Raw genomic sequence first — 17387 nt, 5'->3', positions numbered from 1 at the left:
CTACACTCACAGCGACCACCTGGCGGTTCGCTACAGTATCGACTACAACAACAGCAGACAGCGGATAGAAGAAGAGGCGGCTAGGCCAAGGCCAAGCCCTCGTAGGTGGAAGACATCATACTTCGACGAAGAGGTATTTAGGGAAGCGCTCCGCCGTGAGCGAAACTTACTCGGTTTAGACGGCGACGAGCTGGTAGCGGTGCTCTCACGTGCGTGTGATGCGACCATGCCTAGGAGAGTCCACCCTAGAAATGGGAGGCCACCGGCTTACTGGTGGACCGACGCGATTGCGGACCTGCGCCGCGCCTGCCTACGGGCTAGGCGGCGGATGCAGCGAGCACGATCAGAGGAAGAGCGAAACGAACGGCGGGTGGTGTTCGCCGCTGCAAAAGCCGCGCTCAAGACCGAGATAAGAGCAAGCAAGAAGGCCTGCTTTGAGGGTCTCTGTCAGAGTGCCAATACGACCCCGTGGGGTGATGCCTACAGGATCGTTATGGCCAAGACGAGAGGTGTGATGGCTCCTACAGAGCAATCTCCAGAGATGTTGGAGGGGATCATTGGAGGACTTTTTCCGCGTCATGATCCTAGTCCTTGGCCTCCTTTCGTAGGACAGCCGGGGACTGGGGCTGGCGATGAGGAAAGGGTCACCGATGTGGAACTTGCGGGGATAGCGAAGTCCCTTAGCGTAGGTAAGGCCCCAGGTCCGGACGGAGTTCCGAACCTGGCCTTAAAAGTAGCTATTGCAGAAGCTCCCGAGATGTTCAGGTCTGCTATGCAGAAATGCCTGGACGAGGGAGTTTTCCCAGAAGCTTGGAAGAGGCAGAGCCTGGTACTATTGCCAAAGGCGGGGAAACCACCCGGAGACCCGTCGGCATATAGACCAATATGCTTGATTGACACGGCGGGGAAGGTGCTCGAAAAGATCATCCTCAATAGAATGTTGAAGTTCACTGAGGGCGTAAATGGTCTCTCGAGCAACCAGTATGGCTTCCGGAAGGGGAGGTCCACCGTAGACGCTATCTTGTCGGTTACAAAAACCGCCGAGAAAGCACTCGAGCCTAAGAGGAGGGGAATTCGCTTTTGCGGGGTAGTGACTCTGGATGTAAGGAATGCATTTAATAGCGCCAGTTGGGCTGCTATTGCTGATGCGCTCTTGCGTCTGGGGATACCGGAGTACTTGTACAAGATTCTCGGAAGCTACTTCCAGAATCGCGTACTAGTATACGACACGGAGGTGGGTCGGAAGTGCTTTCACATAACCTCAGGAGTCCCGCAAGGTTCCATCCTGGGTCCGGTGTTATGGAATGTCATGTACGACGAGGTGTTGAGGTTAGAGTACCCAGTGGGAGTGGTGATTGTCGGATTTGCTGACGATATTACGCTCGAAGTCTACGGTGAAACGATCGAGGAGGTGAAGTTGACTACCGACCACTCGATCAAGGTTGTGGAGGCGTGGATGCGGTCCAGAAAACTGGAGCTGGCTCACCACAAGACAGAGGTGACGGTTGTGAACAACATGCAGTCGGCGCAGCAGACGGAGATCAGTGTAGGAGAGTGCACTATCCTGTCGAAGCGCTCTGTCAAGCACTTGGGCGTGATGATCGACGACAAGCTTACCTTCGGTAGCCACGTCGATTATGCCTGTAAAAGAGCCTCCACAGCTATTGCGGCACTGTCCCGGATGATGTCCAATAGCTCAGCGGTGTACGCCAGTAAGCGCAAGCTTCTGGCTAGTGTTGCTACGTCCATACTTAGGTATGGCGGCCCGGCGTGGGGTACCGCGCTAAGTACTGAATGCTACCGACGGAAGCTGGAAAGTACTTACAGGCTTATGTGTCTGAGGGTTGCAAGCGCGTACCGTACCGTGTCACACGACGCTCTCTGTGTCATTACTGGTATGGTGCCCATCAGCATTCTTATCAGTGAGGATATGGAGTGCTTCGAAATGCGCGGCACAAGAGGCATACGCAAGACTGTCAGGATGGCCTCTATGGTCAAATGGCAGCGCGCGTGGGACAGTTCCACCAAAGGAAGGTGGACCCATAGGTTGATACCGAGGGTAGATAGTTGGATTAATAGGCGCCATGGGGAAGTTTCATTCCACCTGACACAGGTCCTTACAGGTCATGGTTGCTTCCGACAGTATCTACACCGTTTCGGGCATGCGGATTCTCCCGAATGCCCAGTGTGCAATGGTTTAGAGGAAACGGCGGAACACGTTTTGTTCGTGTGCCCGCGTTTTCGCACAATGCGTGACCGCATGCTTGCCACATGCGGGGAGGACACAACTCCGGACAACTTGGTCCAGAGAATGTGTAGGGATGAGATTAGCTGGAATGCCGTTTCAACGGCTATCACCCATATCGTCTGGGAGCTACAAAGGAGGTGGCGCGTGGACTCGGAGAATGGCTAGTCCAGATGCAGTACAAGAGGTGGTCCAGGGGTTCGAAGTCGGCTTCGTAGGTCATACCGGTGCCCTGCGGTCGAGATCGACCCTTACAGCGATTAAGTGGCCGCGGAGAGGAAGTCCCGGTAGCGGTGCTGTCGTGGCGTCGGTCTACTGGGTTGGATCTGAGCCCGCGGTTGGAAAGGGGTCCCCGGCAAGGGTCGGGGTAGGTGAGACCCTGCTGTCTGCAACCTACGGATGCAGCTGATAAGGCCTGAAGGGTAGTGATACCCTTGCCTTCAGCAGGTCAGATCGGGTTGCATGTGGGCATCAGTTCTTGATGTCCGCTCAGCAGTAGGGCGCGGGCGGGGTTGACCCTGCCCGCCTTCCGTGGACAAAGGGAGTGGCGAGGACCACTCGGGAAACTGGCTAAGCGCCAGCATGCTATCGTGATGGACTCTCCAGTGCGAGTCATCGATGTTCGTTGCTGCTAGGCTACGGCAGCTAACCTTGAGGGTGCGATATGCACTAGCCCCTCTCTGAAGCAATACCTTCTTGGTGGTTCCGGAGAGACGTAGGGTTTGGCGACCATAGGAATGTGTTTTAGTGGGTCGAGGAGAGAGTAGTCCTGGCTTCTACCGGCATTGTAGAAGACGGCCTCATCCCCACACTACCCTAACCTTCCTGTTAGGGTGTCTGATGAGCAGATTTATCCCCCTATGGTTTAGAAGGAAAAAAAAAAAAAAAAAGGCGATCGAACACTGGTGTCTCTTGTGGAAGAATTGCGGAAATCAAACGAAATTTAAATGCATGTGTCAAGTCCTTTCGAAGAGTGTCACGTCTGTTTGTCTGTGGACATAAGGCAGCATCCATTTATTACGTAACGCTAAAATCTGGATTTTTGACCCCCTCTCCCCCCTCCGTAACGCTTTTTTGTATGAAAATTCTTAAGTTTTTGTAAGGGCCGTAACGCTCGGCTGGACTCCCCCCTCCCCCTAGAGCGTTACGTAATTTGTGGACGGCGCCTAATATGAAATTATCAAATATCCATTGAATTTTGACATGCGCATGAAAATAAGATCACCAACACTCTCACACTGAAAATTAGCAATTATGGGTAATAAATCAAGCTCAACGATTAAAGTCTTGTTTAACAACGAACTTTTTCAGGGCGTAATTTTTAAATAACGATTAATCTCAAATATGGAAGCAGATAACTTTAGTATTTCGCAAGCAAAACCATATTTTACAGTCTTTCTCGTAGATAAATCCTTATATTTTATAGCTATGGATAGAGCATGTCCGGTAGCGTTCTAGATTTGTAATAATGAGCTGGATGTTTGTATAATAAATTCTCCGTTTCTGCTATGCAATGGTGGATAGCGTGGAGGTTCAGCATGGATACTATGATTTCTTCACCTATTGTACTTTTTTGTGTAATTTAGAGTTACTGTGTCTGAAGATGCAATCAATGGAGAGTACAACAACATAATGTCTCGAAGTTTGGCTTCAACAACTGCAAATTATGCAGGCAAACATAGGGTGTTCCAATTATGGCTATGGTACCAATTATTCGCCAGAATTGAATTTCACTCATAAACGATTTAAATCAACTAGAAAAAAATTGTGGACAACAGATCACTTTCACAAAAGATGGTTGCACATATTTAAACTCCACATTTTGCTCAAATTATGGTAGAAATATATCATTTTCCTTAAAATTTCGGCTTCCTTGTACTCTTTTTCGCCATAGTGTACCATATGTATCCATAACTGGTACAGGGTTCCTATCATTGGCACACGCTGTAATCAATACTACAAGTAGTTTTGGCACCGTTTCTATATTTTTCCTGTAAAGCTATTTTTCAACATATATATGACATTTGTTGACCTTCTCGTTATTTTTGAACAAATAGTTTTCCTTAGGTAGTGCCATAATTGGTACAGGCACCCTAATACCTGGTGCCACGCTGTTTGCACCATTTCAACCCAGAAACACACAGGAAAAAATCCGTTTCCGAAGAAAAAAAAACATGAAATCATACAATATGCTTCTTCATGATATCATGACTAAGAGTCATGGCATCATGTCATTAGCGATGATTTTCTTAAATATGTCTAACCCTCCTCACAAAAAGGTCATGGTTGCCGAAGGCGTTACGACAAACATATTTTTGTTTCAATTTAGCAAACATCATGACATTCAGGAATAATGCCGCTAGGTCATAAAACCATAAAGCAGCGTCACAAAACGATATATCAAAACAACTGGTGTGATAGTTAAAGCTCGTAACTATCACGCCGAAGACCTGGGATCGAATTCAATTTCTGTCATACTCACCAAATGTGAATTCTTTTTCCGCTATGGGTCGTGAGATGAACTGGCTCCGGGTTAAAAAATCTCGTTTACCCTCTGATACCCAATACTGCCTTTAGACGGGGTATACTTTGGGCAAAGTATAGGGATGGAAAAATCAAAAACCAAAATCCAAAAACCAATTCATTTAAAAAGAATCACCTTCCTAAGCATGCTAATCGATGTTAGATGACGAAAAATGATCAAATAAAAGAATGGGTATTAGAGGGCTTATAAAATAATACTTATTCATGGCAAATGATTATAGTGTATACGTATTAGTAAAATGTATTTTTGTTCAAAATATAACTGAAATAAAAGTTATGATAAAGAGGTGGCCAAACACCCATATATACAATATTTTAAAATTGACAAAAACTTCCTAAGGCTAATGTCAGTTCAGTTTACGGGCTGCTGGACTGAAATCCAACTTGTGTTGTGCTTCATAGCGGATTTTGGTGCTTCAACTTGTCAATTAATTCAACAGCTGGTTTTAGAGTCACCAATCCATCATATCGTAGAAGAGGAAATACGCCAACCGTGACCAGTCAGGGCTATCGCCGTTACTGGGGTACCTAGTGGGACAGTGAGGCGTCTCGTTCGGATGTCTTGTACCAATCTTTAGTGCGGCTTTGTCCCGGAGTGTGAAATCTGTCCATGGAAATGCTTTTAAAGAATTGTTATTGCTAAATGAACTTAATTCGGAAAACAGCCTTGAAGCAGATACTGATGGAATCTGGAGCAATTCTTAAGGGAATTCATTAAACTCCTGCATAAATGTCTAGCAAAATTTTAGCATGGATCATTCGAGTAATTCCTGAAAATTCCTGGACTAATATACAACAATCCCTAGAACAACTCCTAGAGAATTTTCTGCAACAATCCTTGTCGAAATATCTTCAAGTACCCTTTTCCAGCAGTAACTCATGGAGAAATTATTAGAGCAACAAGTAACATTACTCTACAGCATTTGTTTTGGTAAGCTGATTAACAATTACAAGTTTAAAATTATGAGTCCAAAAGGCAATGCATGTAGTTTTCACAGTAGATTAGCAATATTTCGACTCCCCATACACTGCACTGCTGATGATTTGAAACATATTTTGGCAAAAAAAATATTTCGGTAGTATCTCCGTAACCAAGTCTTCAATTGAGCTGGAGATAAAAAGATTAGCTTCTTATTCATGCTTAAATCATAGACAAACAGACGTAACACTTTTCGTAAAGCTTGGGAACAATTGCCGTAAAAATCCACCGCTCAATTGATTATGCCTGACAAATTTTGATCGTTGATAGAAGTTCATGACTTTCGTTTTATGTTGTAAACCGGTGTAGGTAATTAGTGAATGCCTGCAGCAAACCCTGGAAGTGTACTTGATTCGTTTCTTATCTTTATTGGCGAGACCGGGGTAGTCTGCAGAATTCCTGGAACAGATACTGCGTGGACCGAGATATTGTTGCTACTAATTATTCCAGTGAGCCAACATACAGTACCGGTCAGTACATCTGCGACTTTTTTGTTATTCTGTTATTCTTCAACCACTTAACCAAATTTAAACAGCTGTTTTGTTCACTAGGGCACTGCCTGAGCGATTCCAATTGGCAGCTGCACTTACACTTTGTTAAGCGCCTAAATAAATTCAATTCTAATTTTTCTATATCGAACTGGTTGCCTTTGCGCTGCTGTCACTTTTCTACCCTGTCCATGGTAGAAGAATGAGCAGGAGGATGTAGATGTGTGGCTCTTATTCCTTTTTCAGTCAGATTGGGGGTACATTATGAGTTACCGTTAGCCGATATCCAAGTTTCCGTGTCCGTTAGAGCATATGCTCAGAAGAGGATCAGGTGTCAGCCGCTCTGGGGGGAAGAGCAATTGAGGAAAAGTGCCGGGGCTGGGATCGAACCCATGACCAGACCATCCACTTATGAAGTGAACGTGTGTCCTCTACGCCACGAGCCCCGGCCCGGGGATACTTTCGTGGTGGTGGGAGAATTACCTGGGAGCCATGCGGACACCGACAACAATTCCAATCGTGAAATACGAGGGTGTCTATCTACTATGGGATTGCTACTGTAGTCAAGATAAATTCACCCAGGATGAAATATACCATGCACTTGTCATGTTCCATTGCATAAGTCTAGAAAAATGGACTTGACAGTAAAAAAATAAAACTGGCAGCAGCAAAACAAAACATACAGGGCTTGCATGATTGCATGCTCAATCAATAAAACCACACCCACTAACTACTATTCAACATCCCCCAGTCAATGCAAGTATAGTGACCTATAATTTTCTTGTGGCCACTCCGACGTTTATAGTAGACTCACTGACGCCACCTTATACCCCTTCATTGATATTGATCAATGAATAAAAAAAATCTACTAGAACCTATTTTCGGAATCACCCCGACCCGATCACCACCTGAAACCCACCTTATTTACATTTCCCTCAAACGGAAAGAAAATCGATACAGCTAGCGCCAATCAAGTGCCACCCTTTGGCATGGCAAACAAAAAAAAGCTCACCGTTGCGATGTCCTTGATGGCCTTGTTTGCGATGGACAGTAGTGCCCACAATCATCCGACTTGGAAATAGGATGTTTAATAATTGAATAAAAAATAATTTTAGTACCTACAACTGCACATCGTAAGTGAGATTTAGATTGGCCATAAGTTATTCATGATGAATATAAAATGACATTTTTCGAATGTAGTCCATGACATTTACCTTAAATATTCGGAAAAGAGCGTTTTTTCCGTGAGTTTCTTGTAGAATTGGTGTAGCCACACAAGTTTTTCATAAAACCATATTCTCAGGTTTAGCTTCTAAAATGTGATGGTTGAAATTAGATATGTCGAAACGACATTTTTGCAATTTCTCATCGTAATAGGCTGTTCTACCTCACGCAAATCTGCCAGGAAATCGACTACTTTCCCACACCAAATTTGCAGTGCTATAATGGTTTATTACAGCACTGATTTGTGTTGCGTAATGAACCATTACAGCATTGTTTTCAGTTTTGATCAACTTATTGATGCATTCTGGACGCATGCTTGAAAAATTGTGACAACTGTACAGTATAACCTGCTATGATCAGACTTTCTTAAACATGGCTATGAACATCAGTGGGCAGTCTGATGAAAAAGTTTTGTTAAAAAATATCCTCAAGTGGTAATTTATGAAATTGCAAAAAACGTTGTACTACTACTATTTCAGCACTGGCCATACCTAACTCTATCAGTTTTAACCGATTCATATGCAAATTTGTAGACGAGGAGACACGGTCAGTACTACACTAAAACCCCAGTCAACACACGATCGCATATGATGTTGAAGCTTCAGGGCATTTCAGGGGGTACCAGAGATTTTTAGGGAGTACCAAGAGGTCGCAGAGGCTCTTAAGGGATTTCCAGGTTCTCTCAGGAAGTTTCAGAGGATTTCAGGGGCCCCAAAGGCACTTCAAAGTATCTCAGGAGGTTTCAGGGCATTTCAGGGGGTTTCTGAAGCATTTCAGGGGTACCAGAGGGTTTCAGAGGGTAACAAAACGTCTTAGGTGCACTTGGGGTGTTTCATGGATCTCTCAGAGGTTTACAGAAGGAAAGGGTCTATGAGTGTTTCAGGGGATCCAAAGAGGTTTCAAGGGGGAGGGGGGGGGTCTTACATGGAGGTCTTAGGGTTGTTTCAGCAGGTTTCAGGGGCTCCCAGGAGGTTTCAGACAGTGAACCGTATAGTACTTTTTACGGAGCAAGTTTCAGGGGTCTTTTCAGGGGTCTGAGGTTTCGGAGGGTTTCAGGTGCGTTACATGGGGTTCGAGGGGACTTCAGGCATTTCAGGAAGTTACAGACCATCTCCGGCGAGTTTCAGAGGCGTTACGGAGACATTTTCAGGGGTTTTGGAGGCTCTCAGGTGCGTCATATGGATCCGTGTGGGTTTTAGGGGAATTTTAGAGGCCTTCCAGATATGTTTTCGGTGGTTTCTGAGAATCTCAGGTGCGTTACATGGGGTCCGAGGAGACTTTTGGGGGATTCTGGAGGCATGTCAGGAAGTTTCAGAGCGAGTATTGTGTTGTTTATTGTTGTGAGTGCATGTGGTTTGGATCATTGGTTTGTTCTTTGTCGCGTTCAGTTCATTTCTGTGTGGAATGGACCTAAAGCTTCTGCTCCCTAATGGGGTGGAGACACGTGACAGAATTTCTTTTATTAGACATGTTTTCGTATAGAAAAGTGGCCGGTTATGCGCGAAACTTAGTGTTTATTGATCCATTGTCAGATCACATCACCAACCATAAATAGGTGACTCCTAGAATGACAATGTACCCTACCCTACTAACAAAAATTCCTTTCCAAGACAATCGTGGAGACACTGGGATTCCCGGTCTCTGTAACTACGGTTGTCTTACTAAAATCCCCTCCCTCCTCGATGACCGTAAGGACGTGGCCAGCGCCGTTATTGACACTAAAATAGTAAGCTAGTCCCAAGCCCTATTCATTGGTTCCTTGTGCAATTTCGAATGCTTTAGTCAATCACGGAGTGGCAACTACGAATTGTGCGGTCATCTATGCTCATGCTCATGCTCATGCATGCCAGGAAGTTTCAGGGCATTTTCGGCGGGTTTCAGAGGCGCTTCGGAGTCGTTTTCGAGGGTTTCAGATGGTCTCAGGGGCGTTACATGGGGTGCGATAGGGTATAAGGTTCGGAGGCATTTCAGCAAGTTTAAGAGGACTTTTAGAGACCTCTTCACAAAAACCATTAAATGCCTTGAAACGCCCCTGAAACCTCCATAGTACCATTGAAATGGCCTTGAAATCCCCATAACCCATTTGAAATGCCCCTGAAACCCTTTTGATTTAAGGGTGTTCCTTGAAATGCCTCTGATACAACCCTGACCTGGAATGTTGAAACGCCCTTGAAATTATCATGATCAATTGAAAGTTCCCCTGAAACCCCTTGGTACGCCTTTAACAGGCTTCAGAACCCCCCCCCCCCCTCCCCCCCTGAAACGCACCTGAAAGCTCCTTGAAACACCCCCGAAACGCTCCTAAAACCTCTAAGAACGCCCTTAACACGCCCGCTAAAACTCTCTAACATGCCTCTGAAACGCCTTCAAGCGCTTCTTATTAGTAACGAAGATTATACACAGACATTCTTTACGAGAAAAATGCAGAAAACGATGATTTCCCATATAAACTCACATACAAACTTCAAACAAGTTCAACACCGCCCAAATGTTAACGGATTTAGCTGAAACTTTGACCAGAGCATCGTGGCGTCATATAGAACGAAATAAAAAGGAGCTTATTGAACATTTTGACATTTTTTTTCATACAAGCGTGAACCACCCTAACACGACTAGTATTTACCGTGTCTCTTTTTATAAAAATTCGTATTCCAAAATTGACGGGGTTATGGCCAAAAATCAACCCGTGCCCAAAAAAATTAAATGTCATGGATCCTGCAGAATGTCTGTGATCTCGAGAATTCTTCGAGAGCTTGGGATTTACTTCAAAGTTCGTTCAAGGCTTTGCTTGTAGTTGCTTTGCTTGTAGCTTGTAGTTGTCAAGACTTCACTTGTAGTGAAGTCTTTGCAGTTCTTCAACGATTTCTTAAAGAAAACTTCTTGGGATTCCTCATAGTGTTTTTTGCCTTGATTCTATCCAAACTTCTGGGATTCTTCGCATTTTTTCCAGTAACTACTCCTCTGATTCGTCTTTGAACTCATTCCGGCATTGTTCGCGGATTTTTTTTTCTTAAGATTCCTTCTGGGATTTCTCCCGCAATTCATCCCGAGTTTCTTGAGATATTATTTTCGGCTTTTCTCTTATTATTATTATTTCCGGAATTTTCAAAAAATTTCGCATGAATGGTCATAACTATTTCTTACATTTTTTCTCAAAATTTCTCCCAGATTGTGTTGAGAGAAAATTCCGGGAGAGCCTCCAAGAGATATTGTGGTAGGAACACGTAAGAAAGAACACACAGAAGAAGTTGCAGAAGGATCCGTATAAAATCATACAAGGAGCTGTTGGAATTCTCTGGTTAGAAATTCCGAGAGGAATTCCAGAAGGATCTCTGTGTGACCTCCAAAAATCGGGAGGAACTATTCATTAATAGTTTAGTAAAATAATATTTATTTCTCAAAAATAAAATCTTGTGAGAAACTGTATGTAAAATTCCAGGAGGATCTAGTCTAGAAATCCCGGGAAAAACTTTTGGATCCTGAGATAAACTCTGGAGAAATCACTAGACCTCTACTAAGGGTTATTCTAGAATGCACTCTTAGGGAAACATCTGGAAAAAAATCGATAGAATTTGGAAAATACGGAAAATATTTTGAAAATTGCCATTTAAAAAATATTGTCAGTATTATTGGTTGAAGAACTAATTTATACAAGATTTCTCTAAACTCTAATGGAAGAGTTCATTCAAACGCATAACAAAATCAGAAAGATTTTTCTTTTAACATTTTGAAATATCATATGCTGATTTATCGACCGTATTCTATTAATAACTTGATGATTTTGTGGCTATATCGGTCTCTTTCTACTCATAGTATAAGGGAGTAGAGATCAAAGTGGATAATGAAATGATAGATATGATAGAATTCGCTAGGTAGCGAACAAGTGTGAAATTTTTTATAGAAGGTGAAATTAGGCAAGTAGGCCATGTATTGAACGAATACATCGAATGCGTGAAACTTCTGCCGTGCGACCTGTGCTTTTAAACAGATCGGCTTGGTTGGTAGTTTTCATACCACCTTACCAAGACTGGCAAAAGTTTCAGGCACCCGACTGCCTAATGTATTGTTCTGTTTTCATCACAAATTCTATCGATCGGTAGCTTTTTCGGAATTCGCACTCCGTTCATAGGGGTATGCCTATATCGCGGCGTGTTCTTCCTATTAGCTTTTTCGATCTTATAGGATAGAACACTTTTCTTTTTGAGCCAAACTTTTCATATCATATGCTGATTTATCGACCTTATTCTATTAATAACTTGATGATTTTGTGGCTATATCGGTCTCTTTCTACTCATAGTATAAGGGAGTAGAGATCAAAGTGGATAATGAAATGATAGATATGATAGAATTCGCTAGGTAGCGAACAAGTGTGAAATTTTTTATAGAAGGTGAAATTAGGCAAGTAGGCCATGTATTGAACGAATACATCGAATGCGTGAAACTTCTGCCGTGCGACCTGTGCTTTTAAACAGATCGGCTTGGTTGGTAGTTTTCATACCACCTTACCAAGACTGGCAAAAGTTTCAGGCACCCGACTGCCTAATGTATTGTTCTGTTTTCATCACAAATTCTATCGATCGGTAGCTTTTTCGGAATTCGCACTCCGTTCATAGGGGTATGCCTATATCGCGGCGTGTTCTTCCTATTAGCTTTTTCGATCTTATAGGATAGAACACTTTTCTTTTTGAGCCAAACTTTTCATATCATATGCTGATTTATCGACCGTATTCTATTAATAACTTGATGATTTTGTGGCTATATCGGTCTCTTTCTACTCATAGTATAAGGGAGTAGAGATCAAAGTGGATAATGAAATGATAGATATGATAGAATTCGCTAGGTAGCGAACAAGTGTGAAATTTTTTATAGAAGGTGAAATTAGGCAAGTAGGCCATGTATTGAACGAATACATCGAATGCGTGAAACTTCTGCCGTGCGACCTGTGCTTTTAAACAGATCGGCTTGGTTGGTAGTTTTCATACCACCTTACCAAGACTGGCTCAAAAAGAAAAGTGTTCTATCCTATAAGATCGAAAAAGCTAATAGGAAGAACACGCCGCGATATAGGCATACCCCTATGAACGGAGTGCGAATTCCGAAAAAGCTACCGATCGATAGAATTTGTGATGAAAACAGAACAATACATTAGGCAGTCGGGTGCCTGAAACTTTTGCCAGTCTTGGTAAGGTGGTATGAAAACTACCAACCAAGCCGATCTGTTTAAAAGCACAGGTCGCACGGCAGAAGTTTCACGCATTCGATGTATTCGTTCAATACATGGCCTACTTGCCTAATTTCACCTTCTATAAAAAAATTCACACTTGTTCGCTACCTAGCGAATTCTATCATATCTATCATTTCATTATCCACTTTGATCTCTACTCCCTTATACTATGAGTAGAAAGAGACCGATATAGCCACAAAATCATCAAATTTTGAAATATTTTGCAAGATTCTTGGAAATATTTCTGAAAAAGTACCGGACTAATTATGGAAAAATGAATGATCTCTTTCTTATATTTTTCTTCCCTATTTCTTTCATAACTTTTAGGAAAGATTAACAAAATCTTCCATGAGAAAAATAAATTTTAATATATTGCATAAATTTTGTTTGATGGATTTTATGAGAAACATTGAGCTTGAGCTTGAGCTTGATTGACCGCCCGTGGATGCTACTCCAGTATCACCAGACCACCTACACTCACACAAGGACCAATGAGATAACTGCCGGGGACTAGCAGGCATCTTCAGTGTGTGAGCGTTGGTGATCTTCTATTTTTAGCAGCGTACGCAGAATGTGACACTGCAAGCGAAAAATAAGCAACAAAGAAGGCACTGCAACAACGCTTTGTTTTTTCGTTAGCAGATAATGACAAAATCGCTCCCGAGTTTGTTCACAACAAAAACGGTTGGAATATTGCATTTTTTCTGAATGATTAGACTACTGTGCAAATATTTTTTGCACAGTGATTATTTGCACACTTCACTGAAGACCTGCGTTACCTCACGGTTACCCCGACAACGACTTTTCTCTTCATTGTTTTTATTTTGTGTCCAAACGTTTGATGAGTTGAATCGTTCTGGTCAGTGTCATCTGGATATGCCTAGTACAGATAAAATTGCAATAAAACCGGCTAGGAAATGCGGATCGATCGGACCTCATGGTTCCGAGACTAGGGGATTGAGGGGAACCTGAGATTATGTTTGGTGAACCGGTGAACCAGTAAGGTGATTCCAGAAAACATGTGGAGATTGCCGTGACCAGAAACAATCTGGGAGTCAACGAACTGCAGTTAAATTGAAAAGAAAGCTGCGGATTGATTAACAAAGTAACAAAAAGACTTGTAGATAGAAAAGGAGCAATTTGGAAAATAAAAACAGCTTTGGGTCGGGCACCATTAAGAAAAGCTGGTTGATTCAATGTGATGAAATGCGAATTGGAGTGTTTCAAAAGAGATAATTCTACAGCACGGGGCATAGAAACTGTCTTCTTTGAGCAGGAACTGACAAGTTTTTCCGGTTTTATTAACTAGCGTGCTTCGGATCCCGCATTGCACGTTTCAGTCTCGTCTAGTTTGGAAGGTCAACGCATCTCTTTATGCATAAAATACTTTTTGAGCTACCGGTTCGAACCGTCTGTGTTTTAGACCTCGCCCTGCAGTTGCGTTTGTAGGTTCGACTCACTTCTGTTGGTGAAATGTCACATTTTGAAGTATACGCCTACTGATATTAGTGAGTGTGCAATTTTCATCTCACTGAACATAAACTGCACTAGAGTCTAGAAATTCATGCAATCGTCAATATTTGTCTCGTTCTATTCACATCGTGATTTTCGCATTGTTTTACAACTGAAACTCGACTCTGAGGTTTGCAAGAGTCTTAATTCGTCTAAATGCTTATGAATTCGATGATGTGCGTCGAAAATTTCGGCAGAAAAGCCGGAATATCGGCACACGCACGGCAAGCGATGTTTGTTTTATTGCTATCATCGCCTGACATGCGTTTGTTGCGGAGCGCCTTTGTTACCAACATACACCGCTTAGGACAAAGCGTTTGTTTTTCGGTGTGATCCGTTTTTCGTACCCTGATTTTTAGGCGACAATGGCGCCTGCCACGTCAGGTTGCAGGTCAATGTGGGGAAGGGGTAAGGAAGTGATGATTGCAATCGTTTGTATCCACATCTGGCCGAATATACCTCTGCGCCAGCACAAATTCATGCGGATGTTGGAGTGTTGGTGGGAATTGGTTGGCAGAAGGTTCACACATTGGTTTGTGGATACCAGGGGAAGGTGATAGAATTGTGTGTTTTTATTATTTTGAAGATGTGCGGCACAGTTCGCATGATTGCATAACTTGTAGGCGTTTTCTAATAGGATTGTGACACTGTGCTGTGAAAATTTGGAAGGAAGGGAAACGGCTTTTTCAACCCGTTTCTGTTCTAGCGACGGCTATGAACATGTTTATATACATGACTTGTATATGTAGAGAGCAGAGAGAAAGTATATAGAAAGATACAAAGTAGGAGGAAAGGGACGGGCCAGGGATTGAACCCAGGACCTTCTGCATATAAATCAGAAGCGGTAGCCACTAGACCACCAAGCCCGTCATTTGATGGATTTTATGAGAAACATTCCTGAAAAAGTCGAGATGATTTATTTTAAAAATCTTAAAGAATTTGGAGAATTTGGTAATGGGCTAATGGCTCTGATCATAATTTATACGTTAACCGCATTGTTGGAGTCAGTACCGTTGCAGTTTTTTTGCTACTTTCTCACCAGGCAACAGATTCCCACAGAGGCACTTCAACGGAAGCCCCCTGTTTACATTGACCAGTAGTGTGTTGAATGGGTGTGGGAAATTGATAGAATGGCCACCTGACGTTTAACTTCCGCTATTTTGGTTAAATATTTATCAGGTCGGTCACGTGCTTGGATCGTTCACCGTATGCCATACTTTGCCGCCGCTAATTGCTATTTAACGATTTAATAGAGTAAGCGGTGACTAAATTATTTGCGTTGCTCTGCGTTGTGCCTCACCAGCGAAGAATTTTTCACGGGATGCTTTGTTCTTTCTTGGCAATAATGACATACTTTGATTTGTTGATGATTCATCTAACCACTTTTTTCCTTTTTTCTTCCACAGAGAATTTTTACTCAAATTTGTACTCATCCCTCTAGTCGCCATGTTCGCGCTTTGGTACTTTTCGCTCGCTCTGGACGAAGTCAGGTAAGTCAGTGCTGTTATCTATACAATCTCATGCTTATAATGGTGGTGGGTGTTCCAGTCCCCTAATTCCTTAAATCTAATCAACTGCGCTGCTACGCTCGCTTGGCTCATACCATCATACCCAGCTGCGAAAAAGTGCTTGTGCTGATGCAATAACTGCCGTAGACGAGCTTGGTCAAATGGTAAACAGTGAATCAATTTGTGCTGAGACATTTGGTTTGACTCACATCACATCCATTTGACACCATATACCTACCAACCGACCTAGTCAAAGCCAACTATGGTAGTGTAGCTTGTAGCATTGAGTAAAGTCATCGAAGCAATCCTTGCGCTCGCGATGTGAGAGAAAAATGATGATGGTGATGATCATCAACCAGCCGGGCGCCACCACAGCCTGCTATGTCCCCAAGCAATCAGCTCTCAAGTCTCAACTTAACTGAATCTGAATGTCGCAGCGTGTGCTAGTCATCAAAGTCTTGGATGTGTGCTGGTTAGCGTCGCGTCGTCGTCGTTTGCGAAGTCACGTGACACTAAATAATCTAACGGTCGTGCCGGTATGCTTAAGTATCCACATCAACAGCAGCGATGAGGAGGAGTGCGTTGTTTTGGCTGACGTTTACCTCTGCAATCTGAGATTTTTTGATTGTCGTTTGTTTGTTTTAATAATCATTATGATAGAGCGATTATCGTTGCTATGGCCTTCTAGAAAGCGTATAAAGTCCCAAAATGCATAACATGTTCGTTCCAATGGAACTGAGAATATCATTCGCTGTTATAGCATATTACACAGCACCAGAGGTACTGTAACAGAGGTTTCAGGGACGTTCCAGGATGTTTAAGGGATATTCCCTGGGTTCCAAGGGATATTATAGGGTTGTTGCAGGGGAGTATACTTTTTCAACGTTTTGTGCAACTTCCAATTATTGAGTTCTAGTAATTAGAGCCAATTTTCGTTGAAATGTCTGAAGAAGACTAGCATGAATTCCAGGAGAATTCTCAGCAATAGTTTCTGCCGGAGAAGAGCCTATCGTCTTCAGATCCTGTGCAAGGTTTCCGCAAGAAATCACAACAGAAATTAAGCAATACTAAAACATATAAATGCAGAAATACCAAGAGTATATCCTGGAGTCCCCGAGAAATCCACATAGAATAACCTCTAGGGAAATGCACAGAGAAATCCCTGGAGAAATTTAATGAAAAATTGTTTGAGTATTCCTGGAAAAACAGCTGCAGGCATCCGTAGAGTAATTCCTTGAGAAATAATTGAAGGCATCTATTTTTTTTTTTACGATATCCATAAAGGAACGCCAGAGAAATTCCTAGATATATCCCCTAGAGGAAGTTTCCGGATAAATCGCTTCAGCAATTTCTGATGAAATCTATATTGCAATCACTGAAAAAAAACATAGAGGCAGCCCTAGAGGAATTCCTGGATAAATCCCTGGAGTAATTCCTGAATAAATCCCTGGAGTAATTTCAAGAAGTATCATTGGAGGAATTAATGTTGAATGGATAAATCCACAAAGGAATTCCTGAAAAACAGTTCTGGGGAATATCTGCAGAAATTTATAGAAGAAGCCCAGCAGGCATATGAATCCCCAGTAATTTTTTTTGGAAAAATCCCAGCAGGAATCCAAAAAGAAACTCCGGAAAGAGTCCCTAGAAAAATCTGTAAATAAAA

General features: G+C 42.8%; 1 protein-coding gene across 2 annotated transcripts in view; it reads left to right on the top strand.

The window, feature by feature from the left end:
• LOC109417874 (arginine kinase 1) overlaps nucleotides 1–17387 on the top strand; it is a 130339-nt gene that overhangs the window by 11358 nt on the left and 101594 nt on the right. For both annotated transcript variants that reach the window (XM_019692060.3, XM_062853498.1), the window contains exon 2: nucleotides 15623–15706. In XM_019692060.3, the coding sequence (XP_019547605.3) occupies nucleotides 15663–15706 (44 nt within the window). In that variant the 5' untranslated portion in view covers nucleotides 15623–15662. The remainder of the gene's footprint in view (nucleotides 1–15622; nucleotides 15707–17387) is intronic.

This window comes from Aedes albopictus, chromosome 2, assembly GCF_035046485.1.
Source record: "Aedes albopictus strain Foshan chromosome 2, AalbF5, whole genome shotgun sequence".
In the NCBI taxonomy this organism is placed as follows: domain Eukaryota; kingdom Metazoa; phylum Arthropoda; class Insecta; order Diptera; family Culicidae; genus Aedes; species Aedes albopictus.
This window is presented reverse-complemented; position numbering and strand designations above follow the sequence as displayed.